This window comes from Phyllostomus hastatus, unplaced genomic scaffold (assembly GCF_019186645.2).
Source record: "Phyllostomus hastatus isolate PE091 unplaced genomic scaffold, TTU_PhHast_1.1 phas_contig_150, whole genome shotgun sequence".
NCBI classification, from domain to species: Eukaryota; Metazoa; Chordata; class Mammalia; order Chiroptera; family Phyllostomidae; genus Phyllostomus; species Phyllostomus hastatus.
Window position 1 is genome coordinate 851,085 of NW_025333611.1, and position 21,437 is coordinate 872,521.

General features: G+C 68.6%; 1 protein-coding gene across 1 annotated transcript in view; it reads right to left on the reverse strand.

Moving 5' to 3' along the window:
- Nucleotides 1-21,437, reverse strand: part of MAD1L1 (mitotic arrest deficient 1 like 1) — a 108,463-nt gene that overhangs the window by 84,085 nt on the left and 2,941 nt on the right. The window contains exons 3-9 of the mRNA XM_045824591.1: nt 18,301-18,441; nt 16,673-16,852; nt 14,285-14,409; nt 13,285-13,366; nt 11,872-12,002; nt 11,629-11,743; nt 9,570-9,631 (exon numbers count right to left, since the gene is read on the reverse strand). Of these exons, the coding sequence (XP_045680547.1) occupies nt 9,570-9,631; nt 11,629-11,743; nt 11,872-12,002; nt 13,285-13,366; nt 14,285-14,409; nt 16,673-16,852; nt 18,301-18,441 (836 nt within the window). The remainder of the gene's footprint in view (nt 1-9,569; nt 9,632-11,628; nt 11,744-11,871; nt 12,003-13,284; nt 13,367-14,284; nt 14,410-16,672; nt 16,853-18,300; nt 18,442-21,437) is intronic.

The following is a 21,437-nucleotide window of genomic DNA, read 5'->3' on the forward strand; positions in this document are numbered from 1 at the left end:
CGGCTCTGCTCTTGGCCATGACTCTCGTGCTCGAGGGTCGAAACAGCCCCCCGCTGACAGACTGAGCGCTGCCCCCGCCCCCCGACCGGCCCAGCCCACCCGCCAGGAGCCCTCCAGCAGAGGCAGCGGGCTGCAGCACCCATGGCAGTGGGCTCGGCGCCCCTCTCGCAGGGGCCGCAGGGACGGCGGCCTGTTCGGGCACAGACACTCCAGGGAGGCAGCCCTCACCACCACACGCTCTCAGCCCCGCACAGGACCCCAGGGAGACGCAGCGGACCTGGGGGAGAGCAGGGCAGGGCCCCTCAGCGAGAGGAGTGACTGGGGAGCAGACGCCCGCACCCCCACCCAGGACGCTGCCCCCGGAGGGACGGGAGCCCTGCGGGAGAAGCCGGGGGCGGGGAGCTTCCCGGCAGGGCGCAGGGGGGGGGGTGGTCCTGGGCACAGACGCGCCGGGGAGCTCTGGGGCCGTGGGGGTGGAGCGCGATCCCAGAGTGGGGGGAGGCCGCGAGCAGGGGCCAGCTGTCCAGCCCCAGGGCCACGGCGCGCAGAGACTCCAGGCTCACCCTCCGCGGGGGTCAAGCTGCAGAAGGACGCACACGGGGCGAGACGCAGTCGTGCGGCTGACTCGCCCTCCCACCGCGTTCCCACAGGAGAGGTGTGCTCGGGGCCTGCCCTCTGTGCTGTTCTCCGCGGGGGGGGGGGTGGGGGGGTGGGCCAGGCCAGACGCAACCCCAGGTCCCAGCAGCGGGGCGGCGGCCAGCACAGCCCCCGGCCAGCGCTTCCAGGGACCTGCGCCGAGACTCACGGCACAGAGCGGGAGGCCACAGGCCCCCACGCACAGAGCCGGGTTTTTAGCCCACGGAGCGACGCTGAAAACCAAGGAAAAGGAGTCTCTCGGGAGCGGCTGCCTCTCGTGGGCACCGTGGGAAACCGTCCCCTCACCTCGTCACCTGTTTGCGTCACGCGCTCCGTGACACGCGTACTCGTGCGAGAGCGCGCGGAACGGAGCCCCACGCCACAGGCCCCGCCTGCCGAGAGGAGCGGGTCCCCCCAGAGGGGAGCGGTCCTGGTGCCTGAGGACGGTGCGCCTGGCAGGCAGGCGGCAGGGAGGCCGGGGGGACAGGCCCTGCACTCCCAGCAGGCCAGGCTGCCGCCCCACGACGACAGCACAGGTGACAGGGTCCCCACCGCACCAGGTCACCAGGACACAGAGCCACCGGCCGCTGGTACCAGGGCCGACGCCGGGCCCAGCGGCAAGTGGGGCGGCCCAGGGAAGCTCACGAGCACGACGACGCGCACTGGGCGTTCGGGGCTGCCCACCCCCATCACCGCGTCCCCACAGCCCTGGGGCAGAGGCGCACCCCAGCCCGGCCCCACCCGGCACTGCCCTGATCCCGCACCTGCCCCCAGCACAGACCTGCCCGACCGAGGACTCCGAGAAGGCAGCCCGCAGTGCTGTGCGGAGCTCTGCGGGGGAGCCCCGTGGCAGGACAGAGGGGCCTGGGGCCCCCGGGAGAGTCGGACCAGGCAGCAGGATGCACCCTTTCTGGAGCACAGCGCTTCCCAAAGAACGCGGAGGCGGTCCTCTGAAAGCCCCTCGCTTACTTCCGTGGGGTGAGGAAGAGTGCGTCCGTCTGCGCCTTTGGAAACACCAGCGTGATCCAGAGCCAGGGTGCAGGCAGCTCAGTAACTACGAACCCACACCTGGGCCCAAGACGGGAGGCCCCAGAGGCCGAAACCCCCGCTCCCTCCCCGGTCCTCCCCCTCAGAGCCCAGAGCTCAGACTACAGGGAGCCGGCCTGGGCGATGCAGGCACCCCCATGGGCTACCCAAACTGGCCGAGCGGCAAAGGGCAGGCGGAGCACGCGGAGCAGGCTCCCCGGGAGCGGACCCTGCAGGGAGCGGAGTCTGCAGCACCCCCCTCCCAGGGAGGGTGGGGAGAAGGGCATACCCCGAGGAAACCACGGAAAAGGAAGTCATTAATAAATTTATTTCCACTTTCTTTTCAATGGTGCTGAAAAGCATATGCAAATCCAACCATAATTAGGTTTAAAAATTCCATTTCATGGAACAATCAGACTTCAAAAAACTCAATTTTAGTTTTAATCAGATTTTAACAAGGATATGAAGTCCATTTCGTTTAGAAAGGGGGGAAACTGTGAATTTAACACAAAATGTATTCAAGCTTAGCCCTGAGAGATAATTAAATAAAATTAATTTGGCAAGCGCTGTCAGCAAATGAAAGCGCTCCAGCCCGCGGCTGCGCCCGCCAGGAACAGGAGCCCCCAAATGCAGCAGGCCCCGCAGCCCCGCGCCCACGGGGAGGAAGTGGCTCCTGCTGGCGCAGCAGGGACGGGACTCCGAGGCGTGGCCCGCAGTCAGGAAGCCGGGGCAGCCTGGGGGACGGGCGGCTGGGACGGACGAGGCTCACACATCGCCCCACCCCCCCCACCAGGGGAGGCCGGCAGGTGACACGACCCCGCGCCCGACCCCACTCAGGTGCAGGCAGCCAGAGCCTGGTCCCAGCCAGCCCCTCCGTGGCGCGGCCGTCACGGGGGACGAGAGGAGGTGCCCCAGCCGCGCTCTGGTAGCCCGCCCCCTCACGGAAAGACCGTCTTCCCTCCCACAGGGGCTCCCCGACCCTCCCACTCTGACTCCCAGGCCTGGAACACAGCAGGGCGGCGTCTCCAACTGGTGTCTGCCACGCTGTCCGCGCCCAACAAGCATCTGCTGAGCAGAGCGGACAGGGCCAGGCACCTGCTGCCAGGACTCTTGGCTGCAGGAAGGAAGGAAGCCGAGGAAGAAAGGAGCCCTTCTCCACCCCGGGAACACGTCGGGAGGGCACTACCCTCCTGAACTCGTCCCGCAGGAGCTGGGCACCCCTCCGATGCCTCCAGCCCGCAGTGACACCGCCGCACAACGGCAAGCCCGGCAGGACGGGCGCTCGGACACCTGGCCGAGCACTGGTCACTTGCAGGAACGACCTCGAACAAGGTCCCGTCCTGTGGCCAGACTCTCCCAGGCCGGAGAGGAGGAGGAGAGAACGTGATGAACGTGATGGCCGTGACCCCGTGTGTGCGGGAAGCCCCACGGCGGTCTCCAGGTGCGGCGACGAGAGTGGGCAGGGCTCCACGCCGGCAGGCCAGCCCTGGGCCCCACGCAGGGTCGGCAGGCCACCTACCCCGGACACCACGTCCCCCCAGCACCCACCCCCACTCGCTCATGTCTGGTCTGCGGCAGCCCTCCCACAACAAGGGCCTCAGTCCCGGCTCCGTCCCGGTCGTCTCTGCTCCCGCACGGCACGTCCCACGGCCAGGCCGGCAGGGCGGGCGCTGGCCGCCCGGTGTGGGGCTACAGAGGCAGAGCCGAGCCCTGGCAGCGGAGCTCTCCCAGGCCCCGGACGGAGCCCTGAGCGCTCGCTCCTGGACCCTCCACGGAGGAAAGCCGCCAGACCCCGCCCCGCGTCCGCCCCGCGGCAGGTGCCCTCTGCTCGGTCCCGGGGAGAACCGCCGACCCCCGTGGGCAGAAGGGGAGGAAGGGTCGGGCAGGCCAGAGCGCCTGCTTCCCCGTTTCCACACGGGCCCCAGCAGGCCAGGCTGTCTTCAGCCCCACCTGGACCGCCTCTGCGAGGCCGCACTGCAGCAGCTGCCGCGCCAGCGTGCGCTTCCTGAGAGAGTCGGGGTCGCGAGTTCCTGTGCAGCCGCTGCAGCACTGACGGCGGGGGAGGGTGTGCAACGTGTTCAGCACGTCACGCTTTATTTCACGAAAGGTAAAAACGCAGACGCAGCTGAAACGCAGGGGGAGAAAGCTTTGTGCCGTGTACGGAGGTGCTGTGACTGACCCCACGTGTCAAAGTGGTTCGCGAAGGTTCTGGGTACCGTTGACATTTTGGCCAAATCGCCCTTTGCTGTGGGGCAGTCTTCTGCACAGGGAGATGTTTAGCAGCACCCCTGAACTCTACCCACTGGAAGCCAATAGCGGGAGAGAGCCGACGTGCTCAAAATACACCCAAATCAATAAAGCTGCTGGTGAAAATGAAAAATGTGCCTTTTATTTTACAGAAAAAAACATACAGACTTTTTCACCAACCCAATAACCGTCAGTTACTGCAAGTCTCCGTACCCTAAGATACAAGGTTAGAGAACTTGGTAGCGATCCCTACTGGGACGTCATGACACTGCAGCAAAGCTCCAGTAAACAGCAAAAACGCCCAAATCACAAGAAACACCAGCAATACCAGTAATACCAGAAACAGCACCCTCCTCGGTGCGGCCCCCGGAAGCTCCTGGAGCATCAGGCGCCTCTCTCCTGGCCCCGGCTGCCCCTTGCACTGCTGCGTGGCTCTCTGAGAGTGTGTGCCTCCCACTCTCGGGGGCGGGGGGGGCAAGGACCATGTGCCAGGGTGGCGGTGCCCAGCCCCCCACCACCACTCCGGAGGGCCCTGGCTGGGGCAGGACCCCGGCCCAGCACGCACCCCGCTCGCGGGGTCCCCGAGACGAGTGTGGCGGGACGGACACGGGGACCTGCAGCTGGGAGAGGCTGTACGGGAGCCCCAGGGGCTGCAGCTGGAGGCGGCCGGCAGCGGGCAGCGCCAGGCCGCACTTGCCTGCCCATCCCCACGGGTCGCCACAGTGCAGAGAAGATGGGGGCCTGCCACAACAGCCCAAAGAGGTTGCGCCCGGAGCCACCACGAACCGGACACCAACACCCAAAACAGAGCGGTCAGATGCCCGCCCTCGCCCACGGGCCTGTGCGAGACACCCTGGACACTGGGTGCAGGACTCGAAGACGAGCGCTGCCCTTGACTCACAAGCCTCCAGGCTGAGGAGACCAGCACAGACACAGGCGCCACGTCCCTGGCGGAAGCAGTCAGGAGCCCGGCCACAGGAGAAGGCGCTGCGGCTGAAGGGTGGCCATGAGCAACACTGGGGAATAGCGGCCTCCAGTCCGGGGGCCCCGGGCTCACCCCAAGGCTCTGGGGCAGCAGGAGCCTCAGTGCCGCACCGCACAGGGGCCCAGGCCCCAGAGGGCGCCCGTTCCCCCTCCCCCAACCCCTACGCCTCCAAACAAAACCATCCAAAACCAATCAAAACAGACCCAGACGCCTGACCGCTCACACCCACCTCCCGAGCGCCGGCAGCACTCGGCGCACTGGCCGGCGCTGCGCCCGGGCGGCTGGAAACCGCCCACACAGTAACCAGGGTGATGAAAGGGTCCCGACGGGTCGATACGGCCCTTCCTTGGCAGGAACCGATGCCCCCCTTGGTCCTCCTAATTGGCTGCCCATGTCGGGAAGCTCGTCCCCACGACTTGCCAGCTGGCTCGCCCGCAGACGTTCTGGGGGAGCGTGCAGGTCAGCACTCGTGGGTCCCCAGCCTTCACTTCAGGTGACAGGTCAGCAGTTTGGGGGCCGAGGAGCTGGCCAGCCTCAGGGCCAGCAGCGCCTCCCGCCTTGCAGCCTCCCCGGCCCGGCACCCTCCGTGGCCCCCGGAGCCGCCCGGCCTGCACACACACCAGCTGGGTGGCCACGCCCGCCCGCCCAACGGCAGAGGGTCCGAGGAGGGAGCGGAGCCAGAGGGGCGCCCTGCCACGAGCCAGCGAGCTCCTCTGGAGACGAGACGGGCTAGGCTGCCGGGGGGCACACGCAGCCCCCGCCTGCTGGCCCAGGGCCCACCCACACAAGCGGCTAGGGAAGCTTCTGGAAAGCCAAAGCACCGGAGAGCCCCACCCCCCTCGGGGCCTCCCCCTGCAAGCAGGCTGCCCAGGCAGGTGGCGCCGCTCACGCCCCAGGCTGGAAACGGAGGGAGTGCATCTCTGGGGGCAACTCAGCACCGTCCATGGGCTTTGAAGACAAGCATCTTCTGAGCGAAAATTCCGCTTCCAAGAATTCACGCGGCCAACGCGGCACTGCTTCCTGGGAAGGGACCGAAACAGCCCGGGGGCTGAGGAGCCGCCGCTCCGCTCCAGGAAGGCCTGGCCCCCTGCGCCCACAGTGCCCTGGGGCTCTCCGGGTGGGGCGGGGCCGAGACCGTGCGGGGTGAGAGGAAGCCAGGGGCTCTTTGCGATGTAAGAAACCCCAATCTGGCAGCAAGGTGACCTCAGTCCTGTCCCCTGCCCCTGCCCCACCCATTTCTTCACGCCCTCTCCAGGGGCTGGGCCTCTGCAGGCGTCCCAGCAGATCTCTGTTCCGGTCGGGGAGGCCATGGCGCCCTGCGCCCCCAGGAGAGGCTGTGGTACCATCCACAGAGGAGCGAACTCCGCCAGCTCTCAGAGATGGGACCTTAGGGGGCGCACAGGTGCTGTTCCCGCCAGCCAGGAACAGAGCAGGGGGGACAGTCCGCAGTGGCCAGCAGGCCGCCCACAGGCACCCACCCCTGCGCAGGCAAGCCTGGTTCCGAGGAGGAAGGCCCCAGGGGGCCGGCGCGGGCCAGGAGGGGCCACAGACCCAAACCCAGAAGCCCAGGCGGACCGAGGGCGGCTCCGGGACTCGAGGCTCCGAGGGCCCGGGAGCCAGGATCACCAAGGGGGGTGTGCCACCTAGTGGTGACAGCTCTCGGGAGCCCAGGAGGCACTGGGCACAGACCACAGCCCGGGGTCCTCACATGCCCCCAGCGAGTGGTCTGTCCCAAAGTCACCGCCGTGCCTTGACCCGGGGCCGGGCAGTGCAAGCCCACCAGGCCGGGCCCCAAGGCCCGGCAGCCCCTCGAGCCCCTGCTTCCAGGGCGTCTCCCGGGCCCTGGTGTGCGGCCGCCAGCTAAAGCCAGCCGCTCGGGCTCCGGGGTCACGGGTCCCTGACCTAGCACACGAAGCTGTGTGTCTACACGCACCCACACACAAACACGGGTCTGCATGAGAAGAAAGTCTGTGACTTTGCTCAGACACTCAGAGAGACCCGTGACCACTGGTGAGAAGCCAATTTTGCAGAAGACCCCTTCCATTCACAGATGCGGAAGCAGAGGCATAAAGAGATCACACCCGCCCTGGCTGCTGCGGCCCAATGGACGGAGCACCAGCCCGCAAACCAAAGGGCTGCTGGTTCCACTCCCAGCCTGGGCCCCTGCCTGGGTTTGTGGGCCAGGCCCCCAGGAGCGGGCGCTCAAGAGGCAACCACTCATTGATGTTTCTCTCCCTCTCTTTGTCCCGCCTTTCCCCTCTCCACAACAAGCAAACAAAACCTTTACCAAAGAAAGACTGCGCCATGCAGAGCTCAGAGGTCTGCCCACCTGCACAGGGTCCAGACTGTCGTTCCTGCTCCACTGACCCCCAAGGGGGAGAGGTGTCCAGCCCAGCCCTGCTCCTGGCAGACCCCACCTCCAGGCACCCAGGCAGCAGCACCCTCAGGACGCGCCCCTCCTGGCACAGAGCCACGGCCCCCATGGCGCCCCTCCGGCAGGACCCTGCGCTGCAGGAGCGCCCCCCAGCATTTCCCTGTGTCCCGTGTCCCTCTGCCCACCCTCCACCCCCCATCAAGGTCACTGAACAGGAGCTCCACCGAGTCACCCTCCCTGCTCAGAAATCTCTGGAAACTGCCCACAAAGCAGCAAAAAAACGATAGCCATCCCCTCCTCATAGCATTCACAACCACCCCAAGACTCCAGCCCAGCAGGAGGCCAGGCCGACCCAGGAGTCGACATCTGTGCCACCCTCTCCCGGGTCTTCTGGTGGTGGCCCCACTCGCAGCCCAAGTCTGAGGCCCAGTGCCGGTCATGCACACCCACACACACCCACACACACCCACACACACCCACACACACTTAGGTGGGGCGGGAGGTGCCAGAGGTGAGGCCCGCCACAACGCCCAGTGGGGACAGCAAAGGCACGGCAGAGCCGCGGTCCCCAAGGAGCCCCAGAGGCAGCCCCGGCGCAACCGACCGCAGAGCAAAGGAGAGAAAACCTGCCCTTCACGGGGGCCACAGGGGACGCCCCGTCCCCGCCCCTGCCCCCGCCCGCAGGCAGCGCTGAGTGCGAGTCCGTGCGTGGCCCCTCAGGCACTGTGGCCCCTCGGGCGCCGTGCCCCGGGCACTGCCTTCCTTCCCAATGACAGGACGACCGCCTCAGAGGCACCCAAGGGCTGCCACGCCTCCTGCCCTGGCCTTGGAGCCCGCGGGGGCCAGCCTGGCCAGAGGCGGGGCCTGTGCAGGGCCCTGCGTGCGTGTGGCCTGCTGGGCACTCAGCCACCGCGGCAGGCGGCCTGATCAGGCACACGCAGGCCTCTGATCTCCCGCCCGGGAGAGAAGTCACGGCGGGGCCTCTTCGGACGCGTCCCCCAGGGGGCAGGGAAGCAGCTCTGCGGCGAGCTAGCGAGCCCGGGGAGCGGGAGGGAGTGCAGGACGCCCGGGCCCAGCGGGGCCACCCCGCGTGAGTTGAGTCCGGCCCGCGCCCCGCAGGCGGAGTCCCCGTGACTCCGAGAGGCAACAGGAGGAGGACAGAGCGGCACTTCCAAATGAGGGACAGCGGAGCCGATGACGCCCACCGGCACGGCCGCCGGCCCCGACCAGCAGTCCCGCGGTGCGACCACAGGACGGCTCTTCACAGCAGCGAGCTCCCAGGGCTGCCCGGTCCCCGGGAAGCCAGCTACCACACGAAGGCCTTGAAGGCACGCGAGCAGATGAAACGACAGATGGCTCCTTGAACCCCACAGGCCGCGGGCCCCGGGCTGCAAACACTGATCCAGAATGACCCACCTTCCACCCCACGCCTCCCAGGCCGGGGCAACGGGCAGCGACCAGGCTGCAGAGGCAGGTGGTCTGCAGGGGCTCCGGGCCAAGGGGCGGTGCCGTGGAGCGACGCTGGGGACGGAGGGGCCGTGCCCCACGGAGGGCAGGCGGGGTGAGGACGCCCACCCTGCCCGTCAGAGCACACGGGGGCTGGCTCGGCTGCTCGGCCCTGCACCCGGGAGGGCCGCCGCCCGGCTCTGCAGCCTGCTCCCCTCGCCGGCACCAGGTCAACAAGCCGAGGGGGCTGCCGCATCGGCTCGCCCGGGACAAGGGTCTTACGCAACTGCGTTCTCATCCACTGCCGCCCACCCCACGTGCCCAACGGGGACGACTTCCCCCAGGAGCGACCCCATCCTCAGCACGTACGCAAAGCAAGTCCTCTGCTCTGGACAGCCCAACGAGGCAGGCCAGGCGGCCACTGGCCACCACCCAGCGGTGGGCGGGCAGGCTGGCTTTCCAGCCCAGGTCACGCACTGTGAATTCGGCGTCCCATGCGACGGGCCTGCCGACTCACCCACAGCACCCGGGTGGGGCCCGGAGGTCCAGGAGAGTAGCAGGGTGGCACAGGAGGGACAGACTCCGTGCCATGGCCCACTGGTGGCCAGTCTTGGTCAGCTGAGCCATCTTGGGCAGGAAAAGCCGGGCCGGGCCAAAAGTCCCCGCTCCTCCTTTGGCCAGCCCAGCGCACTCCGGGGTCCAGCCCTGTCCCTGCCTCCGCCACTGAGCAAGGGTGCCCTGAAGACTCCGGCAGGGAAGGCACCGGCCTCCTCAGCCACGAGGGCCCCTGCTGCGGGGCCGGGGGCTGATGCACCGAGAGTGGGGGGATGCCGAGGCCCCGGCCCCTCCGCCTACCTGATGTTCAAGCCCGTGGTCTGGCCCAGGTGCTCCCAGCTCCGCAGCTTCGCCAGCAGCCTCTGAAAAGACAGGGAGATGCAGCGCATAGCGTGAGCCCCGTCGCCTCCTGTGCACGGGCCCGAGGCCCTCCCGCTGCCCTGCCTCGCCCCTCACCCCACTCTCACCCACCTCCCGTGCACCCACAGACCCGCACACCGGACCCAATCACACGAAGCTGACAGTGACGCTGGCGGCCAAGCCCCCCACCCCTGGGGGGGACCCCGCCCTCATCTCTGAGCCAAAACACAGAGACGCTCCAAGTCCACTCCAAGGCGGGCAGCCTGCTTCCCAGCTGAGGACCGCACGCCGACACCCCGTTCGTCCCTGGTCCCCTCCCTCCGCAGACTCCCAGCAGGCCGCAAGGCCCGCGGGTGGGCGAGCGCACAGCCTCCCTGGTGCCCGCACTCCCCTGGACCCACGGGGGGCCGCCGCCTCCCCCCAGTCTCCCGGCTGCTCTCGGGACACCCAGCAGACAGACTGAGCCCTGGAACCCAGTGCCTCCCACCGGCCAGGCAGCCCGGGCCCCGCGGCCCCACAGCAGGAGGGAGGCAGCCCTGAGGACGGGGTGCGGGGGGCGCCCACCCCTGCGAACTCTCCGGGGCTCCCTGCCCCTCTAGGACGCAACCGCGGGGAAGGCGGGCTCCGGGCTCTGCCCTCCTGCCCCTCACCCAGAGCCGGGCGCAGGGTCGGAACGCACTCACCCCGCTGCTCAAGTGCCCCCTGCGCCCCCGTCAGTGGCAGGCACGGCCTGGCTAGTCCTTTCGCACCGCAGCCAACGCTGCCGTCCCCCACCGCACGGGCGGCCAGAGAGGGTAAGTAAGCTGCCCAGGGTCACGCAGCCAGTGAGCACCCGCAGCAGGATTTAAAGCTACGCAGTGACTCCAGAGCCAAGACAGGAACCAGTTTCAAGATAAACGACGTCCCGCGAGAAACTGCTCAGTCCCAGGGCTGTCCCTCCGAGCTACAATCCAGGCCTCGGAGGGGGGGCTCTGCTCGCGCCCCGTGGGGCCTCCGGCTGGCCATGCGCCCCCCCCCCCCGTGGGCGACGGCCACTGTCCGGCCACAGAGGGCGCGGGGCCCGGCCGGGCCTCAGCGGCTCGGTGGGGGGAGCGCTCAGCACCCTTCAAAGGAGGCCGCCGTGCTTGCCGGACCCCGGCACAGCCGGGGAGAAGTGCCGCAGCGTGTGCCAGATGGGCCAGAGGAGCGGCCGCGGGGGGCGGCCCCGGGGCAGAGGGACAGAGAGTTTTGGCCCAAACTCACGGGCACCGGGCAGGACAGAGAGCCTCTCTGGGCCGCAGCCCACCCCCCTGCCCGGAGGAGAACCGGGGTGGGGGGTACTCTCGGCACTGACGCCCCACGGCCCTCTCTACAAGGTCCCACCCTCTGCAAGGCCCCGCAGAGCGCCTGCCGCCCGGGACGCCGCCAGCAGACGGCCGCAGGGAGAGGACTCCGAGCCGCAGCCCTCAGGTCTGTGGGTGGGAACAACGTTTCGTGTCTCACCGCCACGACGTCTCTCTGCGGCACCGTCTGCAGCAGTTGCCCTCTCCGCCTCAGAGCCCCGCGCTGCAGAGGTCTGAGCGCCCAGGGCTGAGACCACGGAGGCGGCAGGGCTGCTCTCCTGCGGAGGCTCTAGGGAAACCATCCACTTCCTCACCTCCTCCAGCTTCCAGAGCCGCCCACGTCCAGGGGTTCACGGCCCCGCCTCCCCCTTCAGTAGTGCCAGCCCCAGCCGGGCCGGCCTGCTCACGCACTCCGCCCCCACACACGTTACTTGTGCTCCTACTGGGGCTCCTGGGTTGCCCAGGGGGCGACCGAGCCCAGGCCAGCGGAGGGGCAGCCTCAGCTCCCCTTTGCCACCCAAGGAAACAGAGGCACGGTCCTGGGACGGGGACACGGCCGTCCCGGGGACCGAGACTCTGCCCACCGCTCCAGCAGGCAGCCTCCACGTCTCCGGGGACCGGCCGGAGGCTGATGGAAACGTGCGGAGCCCCCCCCGACAACGGGGACCCGCCCTCACCTCCTGCTCCAGCTCCAGGCCAACGAGGCTCTCCTGCGTCTTCTCCTGGCGGCTCAGCCTCCGCTGCAGCCCCTCCACCTCCTCCCGGAGCAGCCCGTTGGCCTCCCGCACCTCCCTGCGAGGGACCGGGGCCAAGTCACGCAGGCAGCCTCGGGCCCCAGGGGCGGGCCGGGGCCCCGGCCGGGACATGGGACACGCCACCCCGCCCCGCCGGCCGCCCACGGCCGCCTGCCGCGCCCTCACCGCAGGCTGGCGTTCTCCTCCCGCAGCTGCTTCAGCTCCCGCTCCACCTTGGGCAGCCGCACCAGCTCCGACTTCATGTTCTTCACAACCGCGGCGTCCTGCTCCTGCAGCAGCAGCTTCTGCTCCAGATCCTGCCGGGGGCCGGGGGCGGACAGCAGGGAGTCATGGACGCCAGACCGCCCCAGGTCCTCAGCGACCTCCGCGGCCCCGGCCCCCTCCTCTAGGAAGCCTGTCCAGCCTGCACCGGCCACGCCTCTGTGCCGGGCCTCAGCGTCCACTTCCAAGGTGGCACCCTCAGCGCGGCGCGGTGCATGCTCGTGTTACTTGGCGGTGCTGTGCTGCCTGCAGGGGCAGGGACCTAGCACACGTCTGGCCCGAGGATGCTCAGCCCAGGCTCCCGAACACGCAGGCCAGTACGACTTCCCGTTCCCCTGGGCAAGACCTGCTTCCGCTGCTCTGCACACACACGCAGCAACTGAGCCTTCTCCCTGGGGAGAACAGCCTTTTCCCGACACCCCCGAGTCCCCTGAGGACACCACGGAGACAGCTGGCATCCCTTAGTGACAAGTCACAACACGGGACAGGAGTATGACACCAGGATCAAACGAGTCAGTCATTCAACACATCCTGACAGGGCCCATGCTGCACCAGGTCCTGAGGCCCACCATGGGGACAGGGTGACACAGAAGACAGGGGAGGTCTCTGCGAGGAAGGTCCGGGAGTCCAGGGGAGAGACAGGCGCTGGGCAGTGCAGGCCAGCAAACCCTGAGAAGGGGGCGAGGGCTGCAGCCGGGGGGGCAGGGAAGGGTGCCAGGGCCACGTGGAGCAGTGAGGGTGAGGAGACAGGCCGGGGAGAGGGACGGGCCAGCAGAGCAGCCAGAGACAGCCCCGCGGGAGGCCCGAGGCGAGGAGGGCAGGGGGTCTGGGGGCCGAGGGGGAAGTGCAGGGGGAGGGAGGTGCATCACAAGGCAGGGCGCGGAGTGTGAGTGTCACTCTCCAGACGGCGTGCAGCCCCGCCAGGGAGCTGCCGTCACTGTCCCCCGGCAGGCCCCCCCGCAGGGCAGCAGCACAGCCTGGACCGCAGGGCCAGGCCGCCCCGCACCACGACCCCACGCACACCAGCCGCACGGCCTCTCGGGGCCGGCTGCACCGCCTTCCGGCTCACAGCGGGTGAGCGGTCCCACGGTCACACTCCTCTGTGAGTGTGTGCCGTCAGCCTTCGCCCGCCAGAGACGCGAGCTACCCGGGAGGACGAGCCCCCGCTCATGGCGGCATCCAGGCCGCTCGCACACGCCCAGCACGTGAGGGCGTGGCCCGTGCAGGTGTGGGCAGGGGCACCCCTCAGGGCGGGGGGCTGGGGCCAGCCCGGTGACGCCCGCCGCACACGGGCCAGGGCGAAGCGCAGCCACTCACCTTGATCCTCTGCTCCTGGTCCGTCCTCGCCTCCTGGCTGGCCTGGAGCTCCTGAATCTTCTCGTTGGCTTCCTGCCATTTCCTGTTGGAGAGAAGAGCGGATCCCAGGCAGAGCGTGGTGTGTGCGAGGCCAAGAACCCCCAACCCCAGAGCTCTGCAGTGTAGACACACGCACTCACACGCACACCCACTCACACGCATGCACCCCCACACATGTGCACGCATGCGGCCGTGCACTCCCTCCAGGGACAGTCTCAGGACCCTGGACTCCGGCCTCGGCCAGCAGCTGCAGGGCCCGTCTCCTCCGCAGGGCAGGGCGAGTGGGTGAGCCCGGACCACCTGCCAGGCCTCTGCCGCCGCGGCACCCAGCACCCAGTCCCACGGCCGCTGGAGCTGCAGCTGTGGCTGCTCGCACCAGTACGGCCACGGCGAGGACCTGCTCCCGACTGCCCCCCGACTCTGACCGGTGGCGGGGCCTCTCCCCAGACGGCAACGACGAAGACAGAGGCCAGGCTCGGAGGAAGGGCACTTGGCCCCCCGCCCTCACCTCCGAGGGCCCATCCACGCTCCGTGCCTCTGCGCAGACGCTGCCACCGCCCCCCGCGCCCATCCCCCCCGCCCCCCGCGCCCGTCCCCACCCCGCCCCCGGCCGCAGGAGACGTCCAGCTGGCCTCCAGCACCCACTCAGCCGCCACACCTCCTCGCAGCCCCTCCACCCGGGCCCCCTCGGCTGTTCTTGGGACACATGAGGTGCCGCAGGCTCACCCCGAGGGCCCACGGCGGGGAGGACGCCCAGGAAGGGCTCCCGCAGAGCCTCAGGGCCGCAGTGTGCACGGCTGAGGGCGCAGGCGCGCCGGGTCTCCCACCTGGTCGGCCACTCCGCACAGGCCCCGCTGCGCACACGCCCGCTGCGCACACGCCCCGCTGCGCACACGCCCTGCTCCACACAGGCCCGCTGCGCACACGCCCCGCTGCGCACACGCCCGCTGCGCACACTCACCTGCGCTGCAAGTCCAGCTGCTCCTGCAGCTCCTGCTTCTCGGACTCCAGGCCCTTCACCTGCACCTCCTGGTTCATCACGCTCCACTGTAGCTCCGAGATCCTGCCCTTCAGCTCGTTGATGGTCTGGGAGCAGAGCGGACAGACAGCCACCCCGAGACCGGTCACTGAGGCCGCTGCGCCCAGACCCACGTGAGCCTCCCGCACAGAAACACCCTGCCGAGAGCCTGCCCCTCCTGCCCCACTCCTGAGGGCAGGGACGGGGCCATCTGCTTCTTCAGAGGACTCGCCGGGCCCCAGCCCGGCCCCGCAGCACCGGCCCCAGCCCACCTCACATCTCTCAGGAGCCGACAGGAGAGGCGGGGTTGTGGTGACAACGGCTCAGGAGCCAGAACTGCTGCCGACCAGGGTGGGCCGGGGCCCCAGGCCTGTGACAGCCCCGCCCCTGGTGCGTCAGCCACCCCACGCCCCAGCACCTCAGACCCGCACCTGTCCCCGCGAGCACTGTCCCCCAGCACCCGGCTCTGGCTGCTCAGCCTGGCCTCCTTCCCTGACCTGACACCACGACACCACTCCCACTGAGCGCCACAAATGCCACCTGGAAGCCACAGCCAGGAGACCCCCACGAAGCCGGGCGCGGGGGACAGAGTCACACGAACAGAAGCTGCCAGAACACCACAGACAGAAGCACCCCCGTGCGGGAGGTGGTCTGAGGGGACAGCCGCAGCCCGGGGAGGCATCCTGGAGCACGGCCCGGCACAGGACGGCCAGGCGGCCGAGCACCCTGTGCCCGCCAGCAGCCTCCGGCGGCAGCACTGCCCTTGTGGCCATCCTGCCCCGCCCACAGGAAGGGCCAGCCCTCTCAGCAGCGCCCCATGAATTAGTGCGTGGGGAGGCTGCCACGCCAGCCCCAGCCACGCCAGCCCCAGGGGCCGGGCATCAGCACGAGGGGCCCTGGGGGCAAGGGCGGGAAGGCGGGCCGCGGACAGTGCGGCAAGGTGAGCGGCGCCTGGCGGCCCCTGGGGCACCCTCCACAGACACGGAGGCCACCACGCGCATCCCGCAGCCCGACCGGGCCCTGTGTCTGGGGCACACCGCCACCCACAGCCGCCCAGGAGGCTGGCAGGGCCGGCCCAGGCCCGCGTCCCTGGAGCGCAGACCTGCCTCATGGTGACAGAGCCCGCCAGCCTGGGAACCAGATGGGATGGAGGTGCCACAACGGCCCCACGCCGGGCCCCGTCCGGCATCCTCTTTGCACTCTCTGAGGTGAGGGGCTCCCCTCTGCCCTTCTCTGAACGGGGGCCCCACACCTGCCGCCAGGACACCAGCCCAGGACGGAGCACGGGCAAGCACACCAAGCACAGAGGGCGGCCGGTCCTGAGGCCGATCCCGGCCCCTCCAGCCGACGTCCACACCCGAGAACAGACGTGGCGACGCCCGCCCCGCCCTCCAGCGCCACCAAGCACAGACAGGCCGGGCCTGCCCTGACGCGGTCCCACAGACAGCGCGCCGAGGGCCGCAGCCCCTCCCCCGCAGCACGGCACAGGGGCAGGCAGGGGCAGCGGGGGCCACTGTACCCCCAGCATCAACGCGGGGGCAGCTTCTCAGAGGCCCACGACCCTCGGCTGCCGGGGCTGGTGGGGACACTGCCGCACACCTGCACACTCTGGTCCCAGACGCCCCCAGGCCCCCACCCACAACCCCAGAAACGCAACTCCACGGGCCACTACCCACACCTCCTGAGGACAAAGGCAGGGGTTCCCAGAAAGCTCTGCCGTCCACGACAGCAGAGACCACAGCGGAACTGGACCACCCAGCAGTGGCCGGCAGCACGACGCAGAGGCTGGTAGCAAATGCCACCACCGACACAGCTGTAACCGGGGCCCTTAGGTCCCCACTCTGAGGAGTTGCCCCAAATACAATAATTCAAGAAAAGTGGCCCTGGCTGGTGTGGCTCAGTGGGCTGAGCCAGCCTGCAAACCAAAGGGTCACGGGTTCGATCCCAGTCAGGGAACACTCCTGGGTTGCGGGCCAGGTCCCCAGTAGGGGATGCACGAGAGGCAACCACACAATGATGTTTCTCTCTTCTCTTTCTCTCTCCCTTGCCCTCTCTCTCAAAACAAATAAGTAAGAAATCCCGAACTAATGCAAGAAAACCAAAAAGCTGCATGCGTTAAGCTACCTGCTACACCTATGTCTGTGTATCAGGGTGCGTGTAAGGAGCGGAAATGTTTCGAGATGGAAGTGGTTTCGTCAACCACTCCAGCGCGCAGCTACGGAGACGGTAAACACGCACGCAGCCCGCTCGCTGAGAACCACAGGAGGGAGCCCTGTGTCTGCACTGCGGTGACGCCGCGGGAACGAGGGGAGGGCGAGGAGCGGCCCTCACCGTGCCGGCCTCGGCCAGGCTGTCCTCCTTTTCCCGTAGCTTCTGGCTGGCGGCCTCCAGGCTCTGCTGGCACAGCCTGCTGCGCTCCAGCTGCTCCTTCGCCTTCTCCTCCGCCTCCGCCTCTCGCTCCTGCAGCTGCCGGATCCGCGTCAGGAGCTCCTGGTTCCGGTCCACCTCCCGCTGCAGAGAGGGAGGGCCTGGTGAGCACCCTGGGCCGGAGCAGGAAGATCCGCCCGCCTGCCCGCCCTCTCCCCTCCGGCCAGGCCCCAGGCCCAGGGGAGGCTGCCAAGAGCCAGGACAAAGCGGGCGGCACAGGGCTCTCGCCCAGGGACCCTCCAGGGGCACTCGGATGCATCCCCCGGTGCCACCGGCCAGCGTGACCATCTGCAGGGAGGAGAGGACACGTGGACAGCCCCAGACCCGGGCCCGACCTTGAAGAGGGGCCTCCGAGCTCTGGCAGCACCAGCAGCTTGCGCTGGACTGCACGCAGGCTGCCGTCACAGCCCGCCAGCACACCCCGCCGGGTGAGGACAGGCGGCCTGCGGACAGGACAGCGGGCCCAGGGCCCCCTCCTGCCACAAGGGCACCTCACCTCCCGCAAACCGGCACAGCCAGCCTGTGCTCGGGCCCTCGAGCGACCTGGCCTGTGCTGGCGAGGAGGGCCCAGAGCTAAGACCCCTCACCCCGGAGCTCCCGGGCTCGCAAAGGCCGACTCGGCCACCGTGGTGGCTACTTTCAGCCTGGGGAGCAGAGGGACCAGGAAGTGGGAGCCAGAGAGCAGAGGGCCCAGGCCGAGAACCCCAGGTCCGGGGAGCCAGGCACTGCCGACCTCTGAGCTCCCACCAGAAAGCTGAGCTGCAGGAGCGCCAGGCACCCCCAGGGCTGCCTCGCCTCACCGAGCACGAGAGCACGCCGACACCAGGACCCCCCTCCCCCACATCAAGCCCCGCCCCACAGAGAACACCCCTCGGGGCAGCCCCCAGGCCGCGGTCTGGGCTTCGGGGCCACACAACACGCCGCAGCCGGGCGGCTCCCTCGTGCAGCAGCAGCCCGCGGCGACCCCGGCTCTCTCGGCGGGGCCCAGGTGAGCCCGCGAGCGTGCCCAGGAGGCAGAAGCAGGCCGACCTCCCCCTCGGGGCAGCACGGGGACGGGGGCTCCGCCTGCATCTCAGAGTGCCTCCACGGCCGGTCTGCCCCCCGAACACCCTGCAGAGAGCTGCGAGTCAGCGCCCAGGGGGCAGCGGGTGAAACCCTGGCGCCCTGGGGGACGCCGGGCTGTGCCTCCCTGCCTGCCGTGGGGAAGCGAGGGCCGCACGAAGCAGCCCCGAGGCCGAGGCTCTGTGCTCAGGGGCCCTACAGCCACTTGAGCGAGAGCCAGCCCGGACCCAGGGCCCCTGTGCGACTCTCCAAGCCCACCACCCCACGCCTCCTGGTAATTCTGCCAGAGCAGCACCCAGTTCCATGGGAGGGTGGGCGCTGCCTGCCAGCACCGCGCTGCCTCCTCGAGGAGGGGGCACGCAGCTGCTGCTGGGCCCCGGCAGGCGGGCCCTGGAGACGGGGCAGAGCGCCCGCTCCCGGCCAGCGCGGCTCCGGGTTCCCGTGGTCCTCAGGAGCGGCCGGCGACCCACCTCGTAGCTCCGGGCACTGGTGCTGGCCGCTCGCTCCAGCTCCACGCGGGCCCGCTTGTGACTCAGCTGCAGCTGCATCTTCTCCCGCTCCACCTGGATGATGTGGGACTTCGATCGGATCTGCTCCGCCCGCTCCTCCAGCTGATGGGGAGGAGAGAAGGACCGACGGAAGCCTCAGCAGCCGCGTCCCCCAGGTGAGCGGCTAGAGCAACACGCGCCCCTGGACACCAGCTCCCAACCTGGCCCACACTCGGCCCCAGGAAAGAAGAAGAAGGCGGGGTCCCTGGCCGGGCAAGGGGTGTGGGGCCGACAAAGGAGAAGAGGAGGGTGGGTTTTGAGACGACAGAGGGCAGGCCTGTCTGGAAAAGAGGGGGCCTCCCGCTGGGGTGTCACCAGCTACCAGGCTCAGCGGCGGGACACTCCAGTCGCAGGGGCTGCTGGTCCCAGGGGCCCGGAGGCCAGGCGCAGGCCGGGCCCTCGGAGCAGTCTCCCGGCTCAGCTCAGCACCAGCGGGGCCTCGGGGCCCTCTCCCACCTCCGCGGCTGCAGGACGGAGGCCCCGCCTCCTCGCTGGCTGTCAGCCACGGGCCACTGCGGCTCCGGGAGGCCGCCCACACGCCCGCCACCCGGGCCTCTCCAGCTCCGGGGCCAACCGGGCAGCACCTCCCCCGTGGGGGCGGATCCCTCTCCTGCTCTGACCTCCGACCCCTCGCTCCCGTCTCTCCACCCACATTTGGAAGGCTCACCCAGGCCCTCTCCCTGTCTTACCACTGACTGATCTGAGGCCTTCACTACGTGTGCAAACACCCCGTCACCACAGCACCTCGTCAGCGTTCGGTTAAGTGGGGGAGAGTGTGGCCCTCCAGGGTCCAGCTTAGAGTCTGACCCCCACCCCCCGACGGCAGGTAAATAAAGGTGAGTTCAAGCCTTTGAGGGCCTCAGAAGACCCAACAACCGGTCTCAAAGAACCACTGACCGTACAGGCCTCTTCTACGGGTGGGCCAGCGGCTGGCCGCTGCAGGAAGGGCCTGCAGCCCAGCACGCGGCACCCCCGGGCACCGAGCGGGCGAGCTCAGCCCCGGGAGGCACCCAGAGACACTGAATCGGGCTCTGTCCTGGAAGTGCGGCCCCAGGGGAGCCGTATGCACATCAAGGTTCGGGAAGCACCAGCTAGAGCAAGCGGCTCCTGTCAGGGACACGTGGCACTGTCCAGAGACCCAGCGGACGGTCACAAGAGGAGACGGTAGTGTGCTTGTGCGGGCATCTAGTGGGCGGAGGCCAGGGACACCGCCAAGCACCCTTCACTGCACAGGGAAGTTCTGCAAACCAAAGCATCCATCCCGAAACGTCAGCAGGGCCAGGGTGAGGAACCTGGCCAGAGAAAAGGTATTTTCCCCACCCACCCACCCACCCACCCACCCACCCCCACACGCAGTGGGGCCCAGTCCACACTGCCTTCAGCCCTTGGATGTTTCTCTCAGTTCCCGTCCCACCTGCTGACACAGGGGGGACCCTCCCTCCAACACCTGCCCCCCCCCCCCGGTCTCACTGTGGGTCCGCAGGGAGCCCAGCTTCTCCAAAGCATGCAGCACCGCAGCTCCAGGGAGTGCCACCACACAGGGACCGGGAGTCCCGGAGACACGGGGTTCACGGCCACATCCCCCGGAACACTGGCTGCGTTTGAAGGGAAGGAGCTGAAACATCACTTTTCTATTTACACAGGCACGTGCTGCGGCAGAGCAAACCATAAACACTTTCCCCGGGACACAGGACCCTTCAGGAAAGGAGGGAGGAAGGGTCTGCCGGGGAAGCGGTGCTGAGCTCCGCCTCCAGGCTGCCCAGGCCCGCGGCTGCAGGCGGCGTGGCAGGGAAGAGAGCCACTGGCTGCGTCCTGCGACAGGTCGGGGCCCGCGGCAGGCGCTGCAGCGGCACGACTGGAACTGGCATCCTCTGGCTCTGCCACCTGTCACTGAGCCTGCGGCACTAGCTGGGTGACAGGGGGACCGCCAGGATCCTGGAGTCCACAGTCCTGACACGTAGGCCCAAAGGTCCCAGCATCTGCATCAGTGAAACTTGAACTTCTCTCGTCCAGCGGGCAAAGATGACAGAAACTGAGTACAATCTATTACCACTGGTACCTCACACAAACGTGTTTAACACCAAAAACGGAAATAAAAATCCCTATTTCAAAGTAAAGAACAGTCCTCGCCGGAAAAAGGCGGCGAGCCACTCGGTGACGCGGGAAAGGACGCATGGCTCCCGGGGCTCCCGGGGCACAGGAAGCCGCATCCCGCACGGAACGTCGCCGCCGGCTGGCCACGCCAGCACCTGCAGCTCACAGAGGAGGAGGGCGCAGCAGGACGGGCGGGGTGGCCCGAGGCAGTGGTCAGCACAGAGCGGCAGGGGCCTGGGCAGGCCTGCAGGCGCCATCTCCTGTCCCCATGCAGACCCAGTGACCCCCGCCCCACTGGGACTGAACCCACGACCCCACAGAAGCCAAAGTCCTCCAGGGGCCTGACCCCTCCACAGCCGCGTCCGCCCCAGGCTCCGCCAGGGACTTGGAACAAAGTGAAGTCACTCCACCCCCACGATAAAACTGTGAGAGTCAGTCCACGGCAGACTGAGGCCGAGACCTGCCCACGGCGGCCGTGACATACCCAAACTCCGCTCACTGCCCCGGCTTTCCCGCCAGGCTGACCAAGACCCCAAGTTTACACACGGCCTTCCCATGTGCTACCCCTTCAAGGGAGCCAGCAGCTGGCCGGACAGTAGGCAGCCGTGCTCCCAGGCAGTCTGGGTTTTCCTCCAGTAGACGAGCAGGGCAGCTCTCCGATGCTGTCCCCAGTGTTGTGAGCTCACTGACGCGAGCCCACGTGGGGCGCCAGGCCCTCGGCGCGGTGCCGATAAATCAGGTCTGCGAGCTGGGACAGCTCAGGGCCAGGCCTGGCTCCCAGCCACCTTCCCCAAACTGCGAGGACCCCCCAGAGGCCTGGAAGACAGCCAGCTGGCCTCCGGGCCGAGAAAACACTCTGCCTGCCGTCAGCCACAGGGGCCCCGACTGTCGCTTGGAGCCAAGCGACCTGTAGCGAACCCAGTTGTACCGCGGGCTGACGGCTCTAAACAAGAGGTGAGCTGCCA